This window comes from Misgurnus anguillicaudatus, chromosome 12 (assembly GCF_027580225.2).
Source record: "Misgurnus anguillicaudatus chromosome 12, ASM2758022v2, whole genome shotgun sequence".
Taxonomy (NCBI): Eukaryota; Metazoa; Chordata; class Actinopteri; order Cypriniformes; family Cobitidae; genus Misgurnus; species Misgurnus anguillicaudatus.
The window spans coordinates 27945732-27966856 of record NC_073348.2 but is presented as its reverse complement, the minus strand read 5'-3'; the positions used below and the strand labels follow the sequence as shown (position 1 = coordinate 27966856).

Here is a 21125-nt window from a genome sequence, read left to right as displayed (position 1 = left end):
CAATTCTCCAGGCACCACTACACCACTGGCTAGACAAAAAAATGCTGGGCATTGGGTCAAAAAGGGACAAACATCCATTAAGTTAAGTTAAATAACAAAGAAAATGTTTATATTTGACTCAACAATGGGTTAAAACAACCCAGCATAATTTTCAAGCCAACAGGTAGGATTCATTCCTTTTTGACCCAGTGCTGGGTTGAAAATAATCCACCATTTTAGAGTGTAATTAAAGATTGGCCAATAGTTTTATGACTTATCTTCATTTAAAGGCGCTCTAAGCGAATCTGTAAGACGTCACTTTTTGTTGATGTTAGAAAAGTTGTCAAACAAACGGAGTGTAGCTAACACCTCCCCCTCCCTTCCGTGCTTTTATGAAGGCGCCCAAACCCCGCCCCCAAATCCTTCTTGTCGTTTATTGGCTGGAACACTTTGTTTTGTTGTGCTAGGTTTGGCCACTGTGTTTATATTGCGGTTTGTGGAGCCTGGGCTGTCTACAGAGATGCGTTTTTACAGTTTGATCAGCGGACAGGCAGCAAGCAGATAGTGAGGAGATGTTTGCTGTATGTAACAAAAAATGTTTTATGGTCTAAAACGCGTACATTTGCTTAGAGCACCTTTAAAGTGATTATATGAAAATGTACGTGCTTACAGAAATTGCTCTGAAACAGAATTTTTGTCATATGGCAAATGTGTCCAATCTCGGACATGGATGGCAATACTATATCCTCCTATGGAGTATAGCTGAAACTTCCCTCAACACACCTGCCTGAAAGTTTCTAGTAAGACCTTGATAAGCTGGATCAGGTTGGTTTGATTGGTTGCAGACACCACCCCTCCAGGTCCAGGATTGGACACCCCTGTCATATGGCATCATAGAGTTAATTTTTAAGTCATGCAAGGACATTTAAATGCTAAAATAAGATTTAAAAATGGAGGCTTGTTGTAACTTTTTATTGCAAAATATACTTATGAACAACATTTATTGAGGGAGTGTAAAGAGCTTTCCATATTAGCAAGGTTAAGCACTGAACAAGCACAAATACTGATGTGAGTAGTGCTATTTACAATACATCACTTACACACAAATGTTGCAAACGGACTCTAATCTATTGGATTATTGTCCCTAACTCGTATATGTTCTTGTTCTGAATAGTTATCATTGGCAACACCATGACAGATTACACAATATTAATGGAAAAATATTCAGAAACAAAGAAAACTGTATGTATTGCATGTATGTGTACAAGGTCAAATTATTGAGTAAAACCCAAACTATACATATTGTAGACAATCTTGTTCAGTTGAAGGTATAAATTTAAAGTCAAGCATCTGATTTATCTAAAGATGAGAAAAGAGCCATGAAAAGAAAAGCAGCTCACGTGTGTTTAATGGTGGTCCATTAAACAAAATCCAAACTCGATGAAACAAGACTAAAAGATGTACAGATCATTATTTAAAGCAAATTAAGAATAAATCAGATGGAAAGAAAAACTATGAGGAAAGATTCTGATACTAAGTGAGGAGATGACATGGACCATCATTAAATGAATTTAAACATTAAATCATTTTTCAAAGTATGACATTAAACAAGAGAAATTAAGTAGTCAAAAAGAAAAGCATCAATGTATGATATGGAACAATTAAATGAAATTTTCATATTAAACTTTGACAAACTATCTGACCTCTAAAAGCTTGTAAATACAGCCTTGAACATTTTTGGTCATCTTCCTTCCAGCTTGCCATTGTAAAGAGAATTTGGCTACATTTAGACTTTAAGATACACAATGACAGAATGCTAATTCCTTAAAATGTTTAATTTTGATTAATTTGCTACCAAAGACAAAGAACATAATGTGAAAATAACTATGAAAAACTGTAGTGATGAAAAGATAAAAGATGTTTGGCGTTTTTCACAGCTAGCATATACTGTTTAATTACATCATAAATTTTGTTATATATATTTTTTTATTTATAGACCCCTCTTCTACCCATATCCATTACCTCTCTTTATTCTGGCTCAATAACATTTCCCCCCTAAATTCTTTACAGTCCTCGTTTAGAAGGAGGCACAAGGTGTTCAGGAAGGTCAGCTGGTAACTCATGACCTTCCAGTTTAACCTTGATTAGATGGTTAGCCAGAGCAAACTCCTCGTCATCCAGGAAGCCGTCCTGATCCACATCAGCAAGCTTCCAGACTTTTCCTAGAACAGTGTTGGGCAGCTTGGATTTCACCATCTCTTTCTTGGCCATGGCACCAGAGACCTTTCCATTGACAGGCGACAGAGTGTAGAAGATCTCATCGTAAGTTGGTTTGTCTTTGGCCACGATCCACTCCAGCTCATCGATGCCCTCACCGGCTCCCTCTCCATAGCCGTGACCGAAAGGTCCGTTCATGGTGCCCTCAAAGGCCCCGCCCTGGACAGACTGACTGGGCATGGCAGCTTCCTCCTGCCGAACGAGGGTCATAAGTTTGGCAATGTCGTTGGCCAGCATGTCCTCCACTGCTTCCATTAGCTTAGGCTTCACTGACTGAAACTTAGTAAAGTCCTGACCAGCAAGGATTTCCTAATGATGAAAACAGCAAGATGTATAATTTAAAAAAATGTATATTTAACAAAATAAAGTTTTAAAAGTTATAATTATTATATAACCGAGTTGACATATAAAGGGGATAAATTATTATGAAATATACTCACATTTTTTATTTGTTTAATTTGTTTAACTTTTCCTAAATGACTATTTTTTATTAAAACCTGAATTTTCCTTGTACCTGCATTTTAGCGAGTTTGGGGAAATCACCCGGAGAGATCTGATGCTCTTTTTCAATCTTGGCGTAGATTTCACCCAGGTTACTGATGAGTTCCTTTTTCTTATTCTCTTTCCCAAACATGTTTGGCATTTCTTTTTTCAAAGCACTGATGATGTAGGCATGAACCTGAAAACAAAAATCTTGACGTTAGATTTTCACTTACTCGAGATAGAACAGCCTGAACACTTGAATCACCTCTAGGGTGATGACAATTTTGACCACATGAGGGCACCATAAACCCCCAATTACATAACATTGTAAAAAAATTTTACTTACCATTTCAATTTTCAAACTTACCATTTCAATTTTGATGACCCTTTTAATCAGATTTAGCAATTTCACCTTGTTTCTATGAGCTGCTATACTTACAAAAACTTAATTTAAGGTGTAGTCAAAGCAGTGGCGGCCAGTGACTTCTTTTTTCGAGGGAGCACAATGCGAAGTTTGTCACAACATGTATGTAGCTTGTCATGTGTGTGGTTCGTAATTTCAAAATATGCGTTCGGCGCGTCAAGTGAACCTATGTGCATCACGTGTCTTGTCAAAATAAGTGCCCGCTGTAGATGTGTCTAAGGGTTTACGATAAAAGAGATGCTCACGTTTGCCAGATACTCGCATAATATCATGCGTAATCAGAGTTTACTGTTAAGGGAGTGTCTTGCATGTATTTTGTGAACGTGAGCCTCTCTTTTATCATAAACGGTTTTGATGCTTGTGCAGCAGGCACTTATTTTGACAAAACACGTGATGCACATGGTTCACATGATGCAACAAACACATATTTTGAAAACACAAGCAAAATACATGACACTCCGAACACATATCTTGAATTTGCGCCCCTCGGAAGAGCAGTCACGAGCCGCCACTGAGTCAAACTTATAGGACCACAATTTGAGAAATACTTGAAAAAAACAAAAAAAAGCTAAGAAACAGTTTCAAGAAAAATTAAAACTACAAAAAAAAATTTCAAACCTTTGCTAGACGTGCCCGTTTGATAAGATCATTCAGCTTGCGCAGCGCTGCGTTACGTGGAAGTCCTTGGATGTCACGGAAAAGATCCTGCTCCTCTGCCTCAAAAAGTTTCCTGTTATCTGGAACCAGCAGTGGCTGAGCCCAGAATGAGCCGATGTATACTCTGATGACCTCTGGGGTGTTGACGATTTTACCAAGTGACCACATGAGGGCGCCGTACACCCTCATGAGCTGCTGTGTGCCGATCTGGTCTGCTTTGTTGAGCACCACTCTCATCTTGTCCTCGTGGTTTTTCAGGGCACGGATCACCTCGGAGAACTCATCTGAGATGTCCAGCTTGTGAGCATCAAAGAGAAGAATGATGCGGTCCACTCGTTCAGCAAACCATTCGAGCACCGCTGCGAAATCATAACCTGGAAGAATATAACACATGAAAGACAAGATTTATAACCCCACTTTATTTATCTTATTCACAGCAAAGGGAAAAAGCTGTGTGTGTGTGTCCCTGACAATGTAAAGCACTCTTCCTATGACCGGCTAAAGGGCAGTACATCACTCATCAGATATGATACTCTTGAACTTCCTATTCTTGCCCACATCACTCTACAACTTCATGAAAACACACATACCTGCATAAATTTATATAAACAGGTAAACGCACACACAGTAAAAAAAATAAACCGTGGTTTTCCTGGCAAAGGAAACTCTTTACTAAACAAAAGTCACCTCTATCTCTCTCTAGCCCTTTCCCCGAAACCATCATTGGCTCATATGGGTGGATTGAAAAAAGACTGATAGATGACAAATAGGAAATGGAATAAATTATCCCGTGGAGACACTGGCCCAAAACCAGACCCTCCTTCCTCTCCCATGCTGGTTGGTTATTTTCTTACACAACAGTTTGGAAAATCACAAAGAACAAAGAGAAAAATATGAGTAAATATGTTTTGATAGTAGTCAAGGTTATGCGCCAAAACACCTTCAAGATGTATGGATATGAAATTACTGCTAAACAATGCTTGTTAATGGAAAATCCTTTTGAATACCACAAAGATTTTCCTGCTGAACATGTTTTAAGGGCCAGAATAAATATTGTTGGTCTACATGGTCAGATTAAATGGTCAAAAAAGGTCCCTAGCTGTCACTCGTGGTACTCTTTCAAAAAACACACATTTGCAGTTCTTATTAGTACCTCAAAGGTACCAAATCGTATCTATACCCAAATTAAATGGTACATATCATGACCTTTTTAAAGACAACTTGGGATCATTTTATTCTAACAGTGTAGATTGCAGTACTTGGCTCACACAAAGTCCAACTACACTATTTATGGAAACACAAGTTATCGATTTATCTTTAAATTAGGCAGAGAGAGTGTGGAGGCCAGTTGTCAGGGCAGGCAACAGGAAGGACTGCTTCCAAAATGTTATGTCAACGTCAGCAGGATGTAAAATCTGGATCTGAATTCAACATGGGTGTGACTTCAGAGTTAATCCTTTTCTAAATCAGCAAGACCAAAAACTATTTTCGGCATAAAATCTTTAATTATCAGTGTGAAAAATAAAAATTCTAACTAATTAGATGTTTACTATGTTGGTATTTTAGAAATTTTTTTGAGGTTTAATGAACTTTCAAGCTGTGAGTGCTTAAATCATCTTCACTACACCCCCACACTAATAAACTGTGCATGAATTTTCTGTTCTCTTTCATTCTACTACTTCCAAATGAAGACATCCTGGTGTAAACTATAGGATATCCTTGTTAACGTATGCCACGTATTTTACAGTGGAAACCCGTGAATGAGTGCCTGTTGTACGTCAGGCTGAACTCCAAGTACGCCAAGCTGTCTGTTGTTGTGGCCTATGCACCAATAGATGATGCAGAGGACAAGGACACTTTCTACGATGCTCTTCAAGCCGTTCTAGAAAACATCCCTCAACATGATGTGCTGATGCTGCTTGGCGATTTTAATGCTAAGGTCGGCTGCGACAATAAAGACCACGGATTAGGAGTGATGACCGACAATGTAGAGAGAATGGCCAACCTTTGTAAAGAAAATTACTTTGTCATAGGGTCCCTCCCTGTTTGTGCATGAGGATATCCATAAACTCACATGGACATCACCAGACAACAAAACACACAATCAGATCGACCACATTATAATCAATGGAGACACTCCCTGCAAGACGTGCGAGTGATGAGACACGCAGGCATCGGCAGCGACCATAGTCTTTTGGTGGCCAAGGTGACTTTGAAGCTTAAGAAAGTAAGAATTGGGAACTCCAGGAATCAGCACTTCGATGTGGTCAAGTTGAAAGACCCAAAAGTGAAGGAAGAGTTTAGGTTAGCCCTAATGCTGCCTTCAGACCAGCCGGGGTAGAGTGATTTCAATGTTAAATCAATGTAAAGACGTAGTGACGCGCGTCTGGAGGTCTCGCGGCGCGAATGAGGCTTTTAGCGCAGCACGATAGACGTGATTCCGCCTCGTCCGCACGTCTAGTTTGCTTGAATGGCACGAATTGAGCGTTGTCGCAGCAAAAAAAAGCTGAGACAGCTGCAGAGCAGAAAGATATGAAGACAATGTACCAGATCACAAAGAAGCTGAAGGGCAAGTACGGACAGTACCATGACCTTCCAGTGAGAGATGAAAATGGAAGGCATGTCACAGTAGAGAAGGAGAAGTTGAAGAGATGGAAGCAACACTTTAAGTCCAACTTAAACCGTCCAAAACCATCAGTACCCACTGACATCCCTGAAGCAGAAGAGGACCTTGACATTAACTGCGGCGACATCACTGTGGAGAAGGTCAAGCAGGCCACCCTCAAGCTGAAAAATGGGAAAGCACCAGGCCATGATGGAGTGTGTCCTGAAATGCTAAAGGCAAAAGACATTGAGATGCTGCAGCTTCTTTGTCACATTATCCAAAAGATCTAGGTTTGTGAAGAAACACAAAATGACTGGAAAACTGGAATCATTGTCAAAATTCCAAGAAAGGAGATTTGGGGAACTGCAACAACTGGCGAGAAATCACCTTACTACCATTCACCTGTAAGATCTTCAGTCACATCATCCTTAAGCGCATCACAGCAGCTGTGAATGGCATCCTACATCAGGAACAGGCAGGCTTTAGGAAGGGCACGTCATGCATCGACCACATCTTCATCCTGAGGCAGATCCTTGAGCAGTCCCATGAGTGGAATGGACCACTTTATGTTGTCTTTGTGGATTTTAAAAAAGCCTTCAACAGCCTGCACTGAGCCTTCTTGTGGAAGATCTTAAGACATTATGGAATCCCCCAGAAACATTTCAACATGATCAAAACCCTGTATGAGAATTTTGAATGTAAAGTCATACATAACAATCAGCTCACTGAATCATTCAAGGTGAAAACCAGAGTGAAGCAAGGTTGTATCCTCTCGCCAATCCTCTTCTCACTGGCCATTGACTAGATAATGCGCCGCATAACAGAGGGCAAGAAAAAAGGAATACAGTGGACACTGACCTAAATGCTGGAGGACCTGGATTATGCCGACGACATTGGATTGCTGGCAAGCAGACACCAGGATATCCAACAGAAGACACAACAGTTGGCACAGACAGCAAGCAGTATAGATCTTCAACTCAACACGGGAAAGACTGCAGTATGCCCCCTGACTCACTATCAAGGGTGGCACTGAGATGAACTCTACAGGTGAAAAGGAAACGAGGCAGACCCAAAGAGACCTTGCGTTGAACCGTGGAGCGATAACTCAAGTCCAGAGGCATCACCCTGCATACCGCTCCCGCAACTGCAACCAACAGAATAACATGGAGTACCTTGCAGTCGCCTCAAGCACCAGACGGCGCAAAGAGGATTGAATGAATGTTAACGTATGCATACCATAACAATGAGTCTGTATACCTTCACTTGGATATCTAAATAGGAACACAACTGCACAGCTTAGTAAAATAAAATTTTTAAAAACTTTCAGGTTAAATTTGGTTCAGTAGGCATTTATAAATGTATTGTTTTTTAAAACCAGACATCCTAATTTTCTAAAACAGAAATCGCACCAGCGGTCTATAAGGTATGCTGGTTTTGTATGCACTGTACATAATATGCACAAGGCAGGTATATTTTGGCAAGTTTACAACCAACACAAAGACAGACGGTCCTGCTAACCACCATAAATAGACATGGCGGGTTCATGCTGGTCTGAAGGCTGGTCTAAATGTCAGTAATGATAGAGAATATATGAGGTAAGTCCAAACAAAAGCTAATCTTTAATGTTACCTTCTCCACTCCAGACGTTAACCCACAATCTAATATTATCTATTAAAAACAACCATTGTGAGATTATAAAGGCATGTATAGATTTAATTTCACAGGGTCCCGATGAAGTTAACCCTTACACCTTTCAATTTGTACTTCAAAACCCAACAAACCATATGCACTCCATTGCTAATATGGAAAATTAACCACAATTAACCATAAAAGTCAAAATGTTAAGGTTTTGTTGTAGTGTTTGTGGTGAGAGGTTATCTAGAACTACAGTAAGTATCTAAGCTGCAGTTGTTTCTAAAACAATACTGTAGTTGTGAATAGTTAATAGCAAACGTCATATTGATTGGGACCAGATGATGTGCTACACATTAAAAGCAAGCCAAAAGGATTGTGGTCATTTTGTTCTCATCAGCAATAAGTTCCAGCTACTTAAAAGTCTTAGTATACCCATTACACATTTACAAATGATAATACAGACTCCTGGCATGACTTTAACACTATTGGTGGTGCCACAGTTAAATATTAACCCAACAATGATCTTTGTAATCTTACTGTAGTTTTTCCTGCCATAATGTACTGATAGAGTAGATATGAAAACCTGAATAAGGCTTAAGCAGAAATATGCCTTGATCTCGCTGTCTGCCTTTGAAACTGAATAAGTTATATTCCTAGTAGTGTACACCTTTGCTATAAATTTACCAGCAGCAAGCATGCAAACGTGGGAGGGGTACCAAATGGAAAAGTTGTGAGCATTGGCAGGAAATGATCCCTTTCCAGTACAAGTGCAAGTCAATGTGGCACCTCTACAAATTCCAGAGAAAGGAAGAATGCACAGATCTGATATGTTGCTCTCCATGAGGGATAACAGATTTTAACAATTAATTATGAGATGAAGTCATGTCATGATCAGAATGGCATAAATTCTGGCCAATTCTTGACAAATCACAACGTAACAATTGTGAAACTAACACAATGGCATGCACTGAAACTTGATCTAGCCCACTGCAAGTTCATCAGTGCTCAGCAGATGTGATTTCAAGAGAATGCTTTGATAACCTCCAAGTCTATTCAGTAAAGCACTATCAAATGTTGAGGAGAACAGTGACGAAACTAGACACCCACCCAAGGTTACTCAGCCATGAAGAATTAGGGCTGACACTGTGTACAGTAAACATGAGCGGTACTAGAACGGGGCCTTATGGAACACCACCCAGTATGAGACAAGGGGACAAAAAAAAAACGTTCAGGAAGCACACTGAATGAGAGCGAAGTGCACACAAAGGAAACAATAGAATCTGAATCCAGATTTACATTTTTAATAAAACACCTTAAACATTCTTAATTATAGTATAAACAGGCCCAAGGGTGCTATTTTCCCTATAAGCAAATGTGACAAAAAAGAGATACATTTTTAAAAAGATTTTTTTCTAATGGGGGAAACATGTCAATGTTATTGGACTAGCCCTAATTGAAGCCTTCAAGGCATTAATTTCATATTATGTTGTAGTTCACTCCATGGAAAGCCTAAATGAGGTCTGACAGAAAAGGAAATATGTGAAGTCAGCAGACTTTAAAAATGATTAACCAACCTCACAAGATCTACACCTGAGCTTTTATTCCCTTTTTTTGCAGTAAGCTGGAATATTATCAATTCAATTGCAGTGGTATAAAAGAGAACTGGTTTACACATCGTGACTTAGGAGTGGCCCTTTTCAAATTTCCTCGTCTGTTCTCCTAAGTTAGAGCAGGAGTCTAGAACCACAATATTGGAGACCACATTGTTGTAAAGAATGAAGGGAGGAGATAATATAAAAGAGAATAATATAAATGAGATATGATTTTAATTAAAATAGCAAGCATGCTCATCCCCTTCCAAAACAACAGCTTGACTGTGGCTCCGTCTTTAAATAGTTGTCACGCCTGTCCGAAAATCCATGTTTTTAGATATGTTACATAACTCGACATCCCATCATTCCCAGACAGACCCAGTTTTCCTACTGACATCCTCTAGACTATAGTATTTGTTGACTGGCTACCTTCCACACTACAGGGTATGCCCCGGCAATGACACATATTCTCCCTTCGTGCATGAGTGCATGCTATGCTGCCAATATAGCTTTTTTCCAATGGACTTGACATTGGAGCCAACCACTTACATTTCCATGTTCGGATAATGACACTAGCAGGACTTTCCTCGCATTTCCCTCCACCAGCATTAAATTACTGTAACATTATTAAAGAGGAAGTTTTAAACACAATAGAACCAGAACCTTTAAATAAAGTCAACTTTAAATAAAGAAACACAATAGCAATAGCTCAGTGGATACTTCAAAAAGCTAAAGAACCTATTGTTAGGATGTAAAAAATTTTTTAAATTGGAAACAAACCCTTCATGTTCCTTAAAATCTTCACTTCATTCAACAGAAGCACCTTTGTAATGACTAGTTTGTGACCTATATCCGTGTCCTCTGAATTCACTGCCACGCCTTTGAAGCCATCACCATCTTAACTTTTGATCTTTATGGCTCTCATTTTGCCCCAGGGCGAAAAAGAGGGTAAAGGGCAGTACAGAAAGCTTTGCTGAACTCTGACAGAGGACTGCTACCTCCAGCTTCCTAGTAACGAGTCCAAGATCTTGTGACTCTCACACTCCGTGCGTAATTTCAGTGTGAAGCACATAGGCATACTTTTACACTACGTGTGATCTCACATGTACTTACATGGCCATAAATCAGCAATGGAGAATAGTTTGGGGATCCACTAATGATGTTTTTAAACCCGCCCCAGGCACTGACAAGCTCTGGGGGGAAAGTTGCTTATCGGAGACCACAGGGTGGGGTCCATTTGAAAGCCAACCCAAATAATCATCATGCATGATGAAGCTGTACAGTATGGAATGTGTAAGTACTAAAACACCTGGTTAGTGTTAGCCAACCCTGCCTGCACTTCCTCATGAAGCTCACAGACACATCTCCTATATCTAATATGATATGCACCAGATCATTCCCCTACAAAAAACACCACATGGTAAAGTGAAATACAGTGATGACTATCTTAGTTGCTTTAAATGGTCCTTCAAAACCAAAGCATGGGGTCCATTCTTACATCCACATTTACACTGCCTATTTTAAAGTGACTCAATTTAGATTTTGTTCCCCTTAAGTGGCATAGATCGGATATGACCCACTGACGTGTAAGCAGGAAAAAAAACGCATAAATTCTGATATTCTCAGGCCGCATTAAAGGATAATTCCGGTATTTAACACTTTGAGTCTCATTTCTGGTTTGTTTTGAATGAACTACAGTGATGGACACAGAAATTTTGACAATGGGTCGTGTCTTGAGTTTTTGACTCGTTTAGAAGCGTCTCTTGACTGCTTCAGAATGGAAGTCAATGGCCATGCACAAACATGTCAGTGGAACGGCACTTGACGTTCATTTTCGGAGCTGTGCTGCTCACCGAGTGGTTCGTGGTGTTCGTTGATGATTAAAAACAAGTTGTGTAGCGAAATACAGTTTCTGTCGTGTTTTATTTGGCATTTTGTAAAATTCCATTGACTTCTCTTGACAGACTGTTTGCTCGCTGATATATCACTCCGCCGCCGGGAAACAGAAAAGGGTCTGTTTGTTTACATGTGGTTGTAGTTTTTTCGCTCGGTTTCTCTCAGAAGAAACTTTTCCCATATTTGTAGGGCTGGACCAGAATATTCGAATATTCGTTCCGTGGGTCGACATTCGATTTTCAGTTTTGAGATTCGAATATATATATATAAATATTTTACAGCGTTAATGCAGAGCTTTTGCCAAGCAGGAAGTGCGCTTCACGCTCCCGCTCTATAGGTGGCGCAGACAGACCAACATCCATAGCCAACAGCCACCAACGGCACCAGTGTGGAAGAGATCGCTTTGAACGTAAAGCGCGCTTCCTGCTTTGGCATTTACGCTAATAGTGTTGTAAATAACGTTCAGTTTCTTGCAAAAACTGATTGATTTGCTTCACAAGACGTCAATATGTCACACGGAGTTATGGGGGATTACTGTTGTATTGGATATATATGCTTTAGCTCTTAAAGTGTGCGGATCTGTTGACTTGCATGACGGAGCACCGGGGTTTCTGCAAATATCTTCTTTATTGTTCTGCTGATAAAAAAAACATATTGGATGATGTAAGTGTTAGTAAATAAACTTGATTTTGGAAGTATGCTACCGTTTTATTACAGTTTGTTGGACTACGTTCATTCATGCTTCAGACTCAAATATAGAGCGGAAGTATATACGCGGTTGTGAGGTATCTGAAAAAATAGTTCCACTATAGCAAATAACACGGATTGAAATCATACATTGCGCCAATATATTTGTTTTTAATCATCAACGAACACCACAAACCACTCGGTGAGTAGTACAGTTTTGAAAATGAACGTTAAGTGTTGTTTTAATGACATGTTTGTGCATGGCCATTGACCTCCAATTCTGAAGCAGTCAAGAGACGCCTCCAAATGAGTCGAAAAGTCAAGACTCGACCCACCGTCAAAACCTCTGTGTCCATCACTGCAGCCCATCCAAAACAAACCAGAAACGAGACCCAAAGTGCCAAACACCAGAATATCCCTCAATATGTGGAAATAAATCGAAAAAGAATCGGATCCATGCATTCGCAGACATGCATCATTAAAATTTTGTAAGGTAACCTAATCCATTAAATTATGCAGCATTGTGTGAGATTATTCAACGTGATCTCATATGATAACATATTTATTTTACATTGTGGTGATTTTGTATGGAATCGTACAATGTGTTTCGTACAAAAACCAACAATTATCAAAAAAAAAAAAACATTCTAGCCCCAACGTTACTGGGATGAAAGCAGATTGTACTAAAATGCATGAATGATATTCATTGCCAGCTCATAAAACAGGTGTAACAGAGGTCAGTCAGTAGGTGTATAAGAGCTGTGCAGTAGGTAAACCTCACTCCACGATCTCAAGAGGTGCTTTAGCGACAGACGCTAGAGGCTGTGGCCTTTAGCCTCCTTGTTAGCGTGCCAGTTGCTCCCATGCCAGACCGATTAGAGTCATGTGCAAGGAAGTTAAGTAGAACCGGGTGGTTACAGTGGTGCGGTGACCCGGATGGGAGTGAGGTTTAGGGGGTGAGCATAACAGAGGCCGGCTAGTGAGTGAGAGCTATGTAGTAAGTGAACCTCAATCCCTGATTTCAAGAGGTGCTTTAGCAACAGTGGCTGTGGCCTTTAGCATAGCACCTTTGTTAGAAAGCCAGACTCCCATCGCTGGTTTGAGTCCTGCCAGGGCAGGTTCGAGTAGGACCGGTTACACAGGCATGCATTGCTATGAGATTGTGCTGCGTTATAGCGATGCACATTTTATTATTTCTACATAACCAACATCTACCAATATGCATACCTTATAACACTGAATCTTTGAACATGGATGCATTCAGGCAGCCCAATCATTTGTATGTCTTTACTCCTCCCTGTCTGTTCCACGGCAATGTCTGTTTCCTGGCCTGCGCTGCCCCCCTTTTGTCAGGCTGTTATCTGTAGATGCCACTCACCCTCTGATCACATTCACAGTCTTCAGGGAAAGACACAGAGATGCCTGCACGCACATTCATACACGCCACACCATATAGACAAGCACAGGAAGAGTCCCCAGCGTGACACGGGCTACCTCAATACACAATACAGCCTTAGACTTTTCTTGAATAAACAATATCACTATGCTCCACGGTAATCTGTTACAGGTTTGGACTTGAAAATAGAAACATCTGACTTTATTTAACTCTGGTACTTTAAGATACTTATCAAATTAGATTACTGAACTTTAAATTGATATTGATTGATTATTAAGGGTGCAATCCATAATTTCCATCTCTATTTCTCTATTTCCATCTCTGTTTGAAACATAAAATTTAAACTTTTGTTTATGTGGGTAAAGCTGACGTTAGCTGCGAAATCATACCTGACAGCTCAAATTATAAACCATTATTAGCGTTGTGAATTGGAATAAGGTAAGGTGTACGCATTTTATGTGGTGGCTAATTTGTATTCATTCTTACGACCAAATTTGTAAGTTTTTGTACAATTTGCTTTCGCCCCTGTGATGTTGAGGTTAGAAGTGGGGTTCATTATTGTTTTTTATGATAATCTTATATTTTTGTATGATTTGCCTTCGCCCCTGTGATGTTCGGGTTAGGAGTGGGGTTCCATTAATGTTTCTTATGATAATCGTACATTTTTGTACGATTTGCTTTCGCCGCTGTGATGTTCGGGTTAGGAGTGGGGTTTAATTACTGTTTTTTTTTTTTATGATAATCGTACGTTTTTGTACGATTTGTTTTCACCCTTGTGATGTTCGGGTTGGGAGTGGGGATTCTATTATTGTTTTTTATGATAATCATACGTTTTGTATGATTTTTTATTTCGCCGCTGTGATGTTCGGGTTAGGAGTGGGGTTTCGTTCTTTTCTTTTAATGATAATTGTATGTTTTTGTACAATTTGTTTTCGCCCCTGTGATGTTCATGTTAGGAGTGGGGTTTCATTAGTTTTTTTAATGATAATCGTATGTTTTTGTACAATTTGTTTTCACCTCTGTAATGTTCGTGTTAGGAGTGGGGTTTCATTTTTTTATGATAATCGTATGTTTTTGTACGATTTGTTTTCGCACCTGTGATGTTCGGGGTTAGGAGTGGGGTTTCATTGTTTTTTTATGATAATCGTATTTTATGGTACGATTCGTTTTCGCCCCTGTGATGTTCGGGGTTAGGAGTGGGGTTTCATTGTTTTTTTTATGATAATCATATTTTTTGTACAATTTGTTTTTGCCTCTGTGATGTTCGGGTTAGGAGTGGGGTTTCATTATTGTTTTTTATGATAATCATACGTTTTTGTACAACTTGTTTTCACCCCTGTGATGTTCGGGGTTAGGAGTGGGGTTTCATTATTGTCTTTTTTATGATAATCGTATGTTTTTGTTCGATTTGTTTTTGCCCCTGTGATGTTCCGGTTAGAAGTGGGGTTTCATTATTGTTTCTTTTTTTAATGATAATCGTATGTTTTTGTACGATTTGTTTTTGCCCCTGTGATGTCCAGGTTAGGAGTGGGGTTTCATTATTGTTTTTTTATGATAATAGTAAGTTTTTGTATGATTTGCATTCACCCTTTTTAGGCTGGGGCTGGGAGTTTCATTAATGTTTGTAATGATAATTGTATGTTTTTGTACTGTTCGCTTCATACGAATTTATACAAATTTATACAAATTAGTCAACTATTTAAATACATACAAATTCCTGTAAGATTATGATGGGTAAAGAGACAGATTAAACACATTAAATTTTTATGTACTTGTTGAGTAACTGCTTTTTGTTTATTTTTAACCCAAAAATGTACAGATTGCAGCTTTAAGTTGCTCTTAAAAACGCATTGCTTCGTAACATCAAGTAGATATTTGTAAGTGACCGGCCGCAATTCATCAGAAATGAAAAAGTGCAGACAGATCATAGTGTTTGATGGGAACGGACAGCCCAGTTGTCACGATAAATGTATTATGTGTTGAGCTTCCTTTCCTTCCTACAGGAAAAGAGCCTATGGAAGGAGCGTGAGTTTGTTGTGCTGTAATGCAAACAGGGGAACTAAAAATACTTCCCTCCTATGATGGTAATGCACCGGAAAACTTAATAAACCTCTCTCTTTTGCTTAGGCCATGGGTTTAATGACTGTAAGCAATGTAAGCAAAAAATACACTTACACACACAGTTAAGTATGCAAATAAAGCTTATATTAATAGGACACAGAATAACTAGGGGTAACTACGGGAAGGGAAGTCATAGGACAGTAAAGAAAAGGAAGATGGGGGTTTTGGGTCTAATTGTCTTAAGAGAGAGGAAGACAAGAAGGCCATGACGGAAATAAAGAGGGCAATGCAAACACCAACCTCGGCTGATTCTTTGCTTCTCTCCGGAAAGAATACCAGGAGTATCTATGATGCTGATGCTCTCCAACACTGGATTTGGCATCTGTGCACATACAAACCTGAAAACGAGAATCAGACATTAAAACAGAGAAACACCAAGCATAATTTAAATGATCTGTTATGTTTTATAGGGCAAAATAACTATTAAAAGGAAATCCCTTCTTGCTGGCAAAATCTTCAAATTCCTGCTCCCAAGTTTTTCCGTGACCCAATCCCTACTCTTTATCTTTTTGTTTGTTTTTCATGTTCCATCCTACGTATTCAGATTGGTATGATATCTTTTCCATGTCTTTAGCATACCAGCACATTTCAGTCATACAAAAACATACAAAATCTTCAAGCTCCCACTACTGCATTCCCCCTACACATTTTTCATATTCCTCCACCAGTTTTCCAGAACAAGTGCCATCATTTTTTTCCCTCTATATACTATCTTGACTTCAGCCAGTCCTAAGCCACATTTCCCTTCTGCTTGCATTCCACTCACACTACCAAGTTGACAAAGACCGTTTGTATAATTTTGCCTGATGTTTTTAGCATAAAGCCAACCATGTTGTGTAGGAACAGATCCAAATATCTCATTCATCCAGTTGCTATACAGCTGTCTGGAATATTTGATTCTGACTGATAAATTGTGGCATTTAGTGTTCAAATGACCGCTCTAGATAACAACAATGTCTTACAGAGCACTCATCAAAGCAATCTTTGTTTCCTATAGCTGTGCTTGCTTGTGTTGTGCATCTTGTATAACTAATGTGGCTTGTACAAGCAAACTAATTAAAGACTTTTAACCAAATCAATATTTTACATCCATGCAAATAGCCACTACTGATTTCCGGTAGCTCAAATGGCCAAGCATGACGCTAATAGCCATTGGTTAAAATCTGGAGATTTACATTTATGCATTTTGCATAAATGACTTACAGTACGTTTTCATTATGTATGTGTTCAAACCCATTACCTTTTGAACTGCTAATGCTCTACCAATTGATCCACAATAACTCACAGTAGGAATGAGTGTGCAAACTGCCAACACGAATAGCCTGCATGGTTTGCTAAATGCACATGTGTAAAATAATCCACTTCAAATCAAATGTACATCCCTGTAGATAACCTTTTGGACTATTGTTCTTTGAAATCTTGCCTATTCAAATAACATTTGGAAAGGTTTTGGAAACTACGACTAGTATGTTTTAACCATTTCATCATTTAAACTCTGACTTCCAAGGTTATGCAACAAGTGCTCTACATCAAAACATTCAGATCATGTTTGAGGCAAATCTAAATGTAACAATAGTAATTTCTTTCCCTATCACGGCAAACCACATTGGTTTCACAATAATGTGACCACAAATTTGTGGATAAAAAAGCCACAAATAAAGTTTAGGCCACAGGCATGAGCCGCATCTGTGTCAGCTGGTTATTTTTGTGTTTTAAAAAGAAGAAGTTATAATACACACCAGACTTAGAACCACACTTTGTCCATTAACTTTTAGTAAGACAGTAAGGACTGACTGCTTATAAAGAGTAACTAAATAGCCTGCATTGAAGAAGTCACACCATAACATCATGGTCCCTAAGAAAAACAATAATTTCTAAGTTTTAAACCACCTGCTAATGTTATATTCAGGGTGCGTTTCACTTTATAGGCAAATTCATCCCTTGTGTGTAGTTCATTCAAGAAATATTTGAAATACCAGATGCTTACATGACTTTAACTTGCATAAAATCCATGCAGGAATTTAAATGACTAAACACAGAGAGACCTGGTAGTAAGAGCCAATGTATTCTGCAGCACCAGCTATACTGATAAATGACAGTAAATTAATCTTCAGTGGTTATGGTTATGGTTACAATACCATATACAAGGTTTTGCGCAAATCACAGACATTTGAGTTTAGCTCTTGGCAGGATAGAGGGACCGTCTGCAATTATGTTTCACAATTCCATATTCAATGGAAAACAATGAACGCAGCTGCACTGCATAAGCTTATACTCAAGTTACGGAGTAGTACTACAGTGGGGAGGAACACCAGCACAAAGGCGGGGCATCAGCATTAAACTATGAACAACCATGTGGTTAATGTGTACCTAGAATCTACAGCTAAAAAGGTGGGCATAAGTTACACATACACACAGTACGACGAAAAATATTACCTGAATTCTTTGCCAATCACCTTCAAGCTACCCTTTAACCTCTGCGACAAGGTCACAGTGAAATCGCTGGGAAACGGTTTTATTATGCTTGATAAGCAATAGCCAGAATAATATAAAGGAAGCTGGGGTCAGAGAGATGAGCAGGGGACACTTTTAGGTGGGAGCCCATACGAAAGAAGCCTCGGAAATTGCTTAGTCAGTTCCCAAGATTATCCGTGCAGTGACTGGGCTGGGGAATTCTTAGCCGAGTCAGGCCTTTACTATCTTTTCACAGGCAAATCTCCAAGTCACACGGGCCAAACTAGAAGTGCCAAAATCTTTTGTTTGGACAAAATTCTGACAAAAATCTGTCAAAATTTTTATATGGACATATGTGACAAGAACATTTTATTCTTCTTTTGCATTTCACAAAAAGTCAAAGACTTGGAATGATATCGGTGAGCAAATAATAACAATATTTTTTGTTAAAATAATTAATAAAGAAACCTTATGATCTCGATCCATAATTTACATCAATCAATTACGGTGTTTAGAAAAGCCAACTAACTCAAGAAACCCTTATTCGACCTTAGACAAATACACCTTGTCAAGGTGAATGAAACCCTTAACTCCTCCCAAGTCATGACTGAATTGTGAACCTTCAGCACAAACCAAAGCTCAAACTAGCATTCATTCCAGGATTTCATATTCAAGGACGTTTTCGTAGAATAAAACACATTCTGCCGGCCCGGGCCTGTTGAGGTATAAATATGATCTGTGCATAACATGATCCCTCTCAGTCAAGCATTGACCAGCATGGAGAAAATCCCATGCAGGGTCTCCAACGACACAATTCGAAAGGAAACGTGTAGTACTAGACTTGAAAAGTAGACACGCCCACCTCGCTGAACTTAATTCGGCTTACTAACAGTCAATTTAACAGACATGTGTGACACATGTCTTTGAAGGCAACTGTGAATTGAACTAAACTGATACACAATTGTAAACTTCATCTTGCCCCTCTTCCTGTCATATGTTATGGAGGGCCCCATTCCCCAGGAGCTTGTTAAAAAAGACCCTTGAAGGCTCCAGCAGCTGTCAAAACCAGTGTCAGCTGACATTCCTCTCAGAAGGGGGAACCAAGGATTAGACAAAGTGTGCACAGAAAATAAGGCTGATGTGGCAACCAATAAAGATTTGTGATGGGTATAACAAAAGTTTGGCAGCAAATCAAAGTCTTCATAAACCAAGAGACTGGATCACTTGTGATCCGCTATCGTCTTAATTGGTAAAGCATTGCATTAGCAAGGCAAAGGTTGTGGGTTTTAATTCTAGGGAACATATGATATACCTCAAATCCACAAACATAACTGTTCTGTGCTCAAATGAACCACAATTAAGAATAAACAGATCACAGTAATATACTTTATCTTCAATGGCCTGATCAATGGTACACTAATACTTAAATTTTACTACTGTGAAAGCTCCACCCTTACAATCTAAGTTACAGCTGACAAGGGCACTTATGCATGCAGAAGTTCAAAGAGTGCAGTAAACTCAACACAGCATGAACACCCTGCTGACCCTGTTTTTTTTTATGTTCCCATCATTATATTTCATTTGGATAAAGTAATGCTGAGCTGTGTGAAACAAAACTCTGAAAGACTCAACAAAAACAACACCCTACACAGCTGAAACCATGAGGAAACTGTGCGACACAATAGTGCGGTCCCTTTAAATTTATTTTTCAAAAATTTTAGTTTATTATCCAACACCTAAATTATTGAAAGTGCATATAGCTCTCGCCTATTCAGAAAGGCGTTTCCAAAGGCATTGAGTTTGCGGAAAGGTTTTTTGGGGTCAACCACTAAAGCGTTGCCCGGGACGAGCCCCTCCTGGTCCCCATGCATCACAGCAATGAATGAGTCGGTGGTCGGTTCTGGGCCTATGCGCATTCCGGGGAAATCCTGCTCCATGAGATGCCGAATAAAAGTGGTTTTTCCCGTAGAGTACTGGCCCACTAAAAGTACCATGGGCTTGTTATCGAAATCAGCGTCTTCCAGAGCCGGGGAATGAAAGTCGTGGAAGCGATACGTGTCTTCCAAAGGAAATAATTTGGTCCGGTAGAGTCGCTTCAGCCCGTCAGAAACAGTCTGAAATAGTTCGGGATCCTTTTTCTTCCCGTCCTTGTTCGCCCAGCTAAACATGTTGTAAAATTCGTGGAGTAAACTTCTTTAAGAGAGAGAAAGAAACACTTTCGTGTTGGTGTAAAAGTTCTTGACTGGTATCTTGGCAGCTCAGTCCTGCGGTTGCTATAAATTAACGGTCCAATATCAAGCACAGCGGTCTGTCAGCGCCCAGAACTGTCAGTTTTTCACTTGGCAGTTTTTTATTAATAAATATTTTCGCCGAACTTTGACTTTCTCCTCTAAATCAAATTGAAATTAGTCAGAATGTGTTGCTTTTCTGGATATCCGCCGGAGAGTCCGAAAGCATCGCACAGACACTGAAGCGTCTCTTGAGCGTCCCACACAGCGCGAGCACTCTGCGCGTATCAGTATGAGCTCGCTCCTCGCTGTACGCACTATGCGTATACGGACCGGAACTTCAGGGAGTTTCCAAAATAAAAGCTGCGACCCTCCCCAATTTATCTGGCAGTGTGAATCATGAAACTTGTTTCCAGTACTCACATTGTAAATAATGAATGAAAGAAAAGCGTAAAATGAATAAACCAATACGGTATTTAATTAATAGGTTATTTAAAGGACCACATTACTGAATAGAAATCGACATTTTACCTACTGTTGGTAATAACAAAAGATTTTATTTAACATTTATTTACATCAAATTTAATGTTGCCCACCAGTAGTGAATTCACATCCACTTAGAACAATACTCTTGTATTTACTATAATCAATTGTATAATGTAGTATATAGCTACAGTAACAACTGCACTTT

At 39.3% G+C, this 21125-nt stretch overlaps 1 protein-coding gene across 1 annotated transcript; it reads right to left on the bottom strand.

Annotated features, from left to right (window-relative positions):
* Window positions 1-935: 935 nt before the first annotated feature.
* Window positions 936-20763, bottom strand: ehd1b (EH-domain containing 1b). The gene is made up of 5 exons (XM_055208403.2): window positions 19974-20763; window positions 15993-16090; window positions 3782-4194; window positions 2771-2935; window positions 936-2565 (listed from the first exon to the last, which is right to left on the bottom strand). Exons 1-5 carry the CDS (start codon window positions 20372-20374, stop codon window positions 2044-2046), a joined length of 1599 nt encoding a protein of 532 aa, XP_055064378.2. The 5' UTR covers window positions 20375-20763; the 3' UTR covers window positions 936-2043.
* Between the last annotated feature and the right edge of the window lie 362 nt (window positions 20764-21125).

Excerpts from the sequence above, each read along its gene's own strand:
- ehd1b (XM_055208403.2), bottom strand. The coding sequence starts at position 20,374 with ATGTTTAGCTGGGCGAACAAGGACGGGAAGAAAAAGGATCCCGAACTA. Across the intron at positions 16,091-19,973 it reads GGAAACGCCTTTCTGAATAG|GTTTGTATGTGCACAGATGC; the intron begins GCGAGAGCTATA and ends TCTCGTTTTCAG. Across the intron at positions 4,195-15,992 it reads GAAGCAAAGAATCAGCCGAG|GTTATGATTTCGCAGCGGTG; the intron begins GTTGGTGTTTGC and ends ATATTCTTCCAG.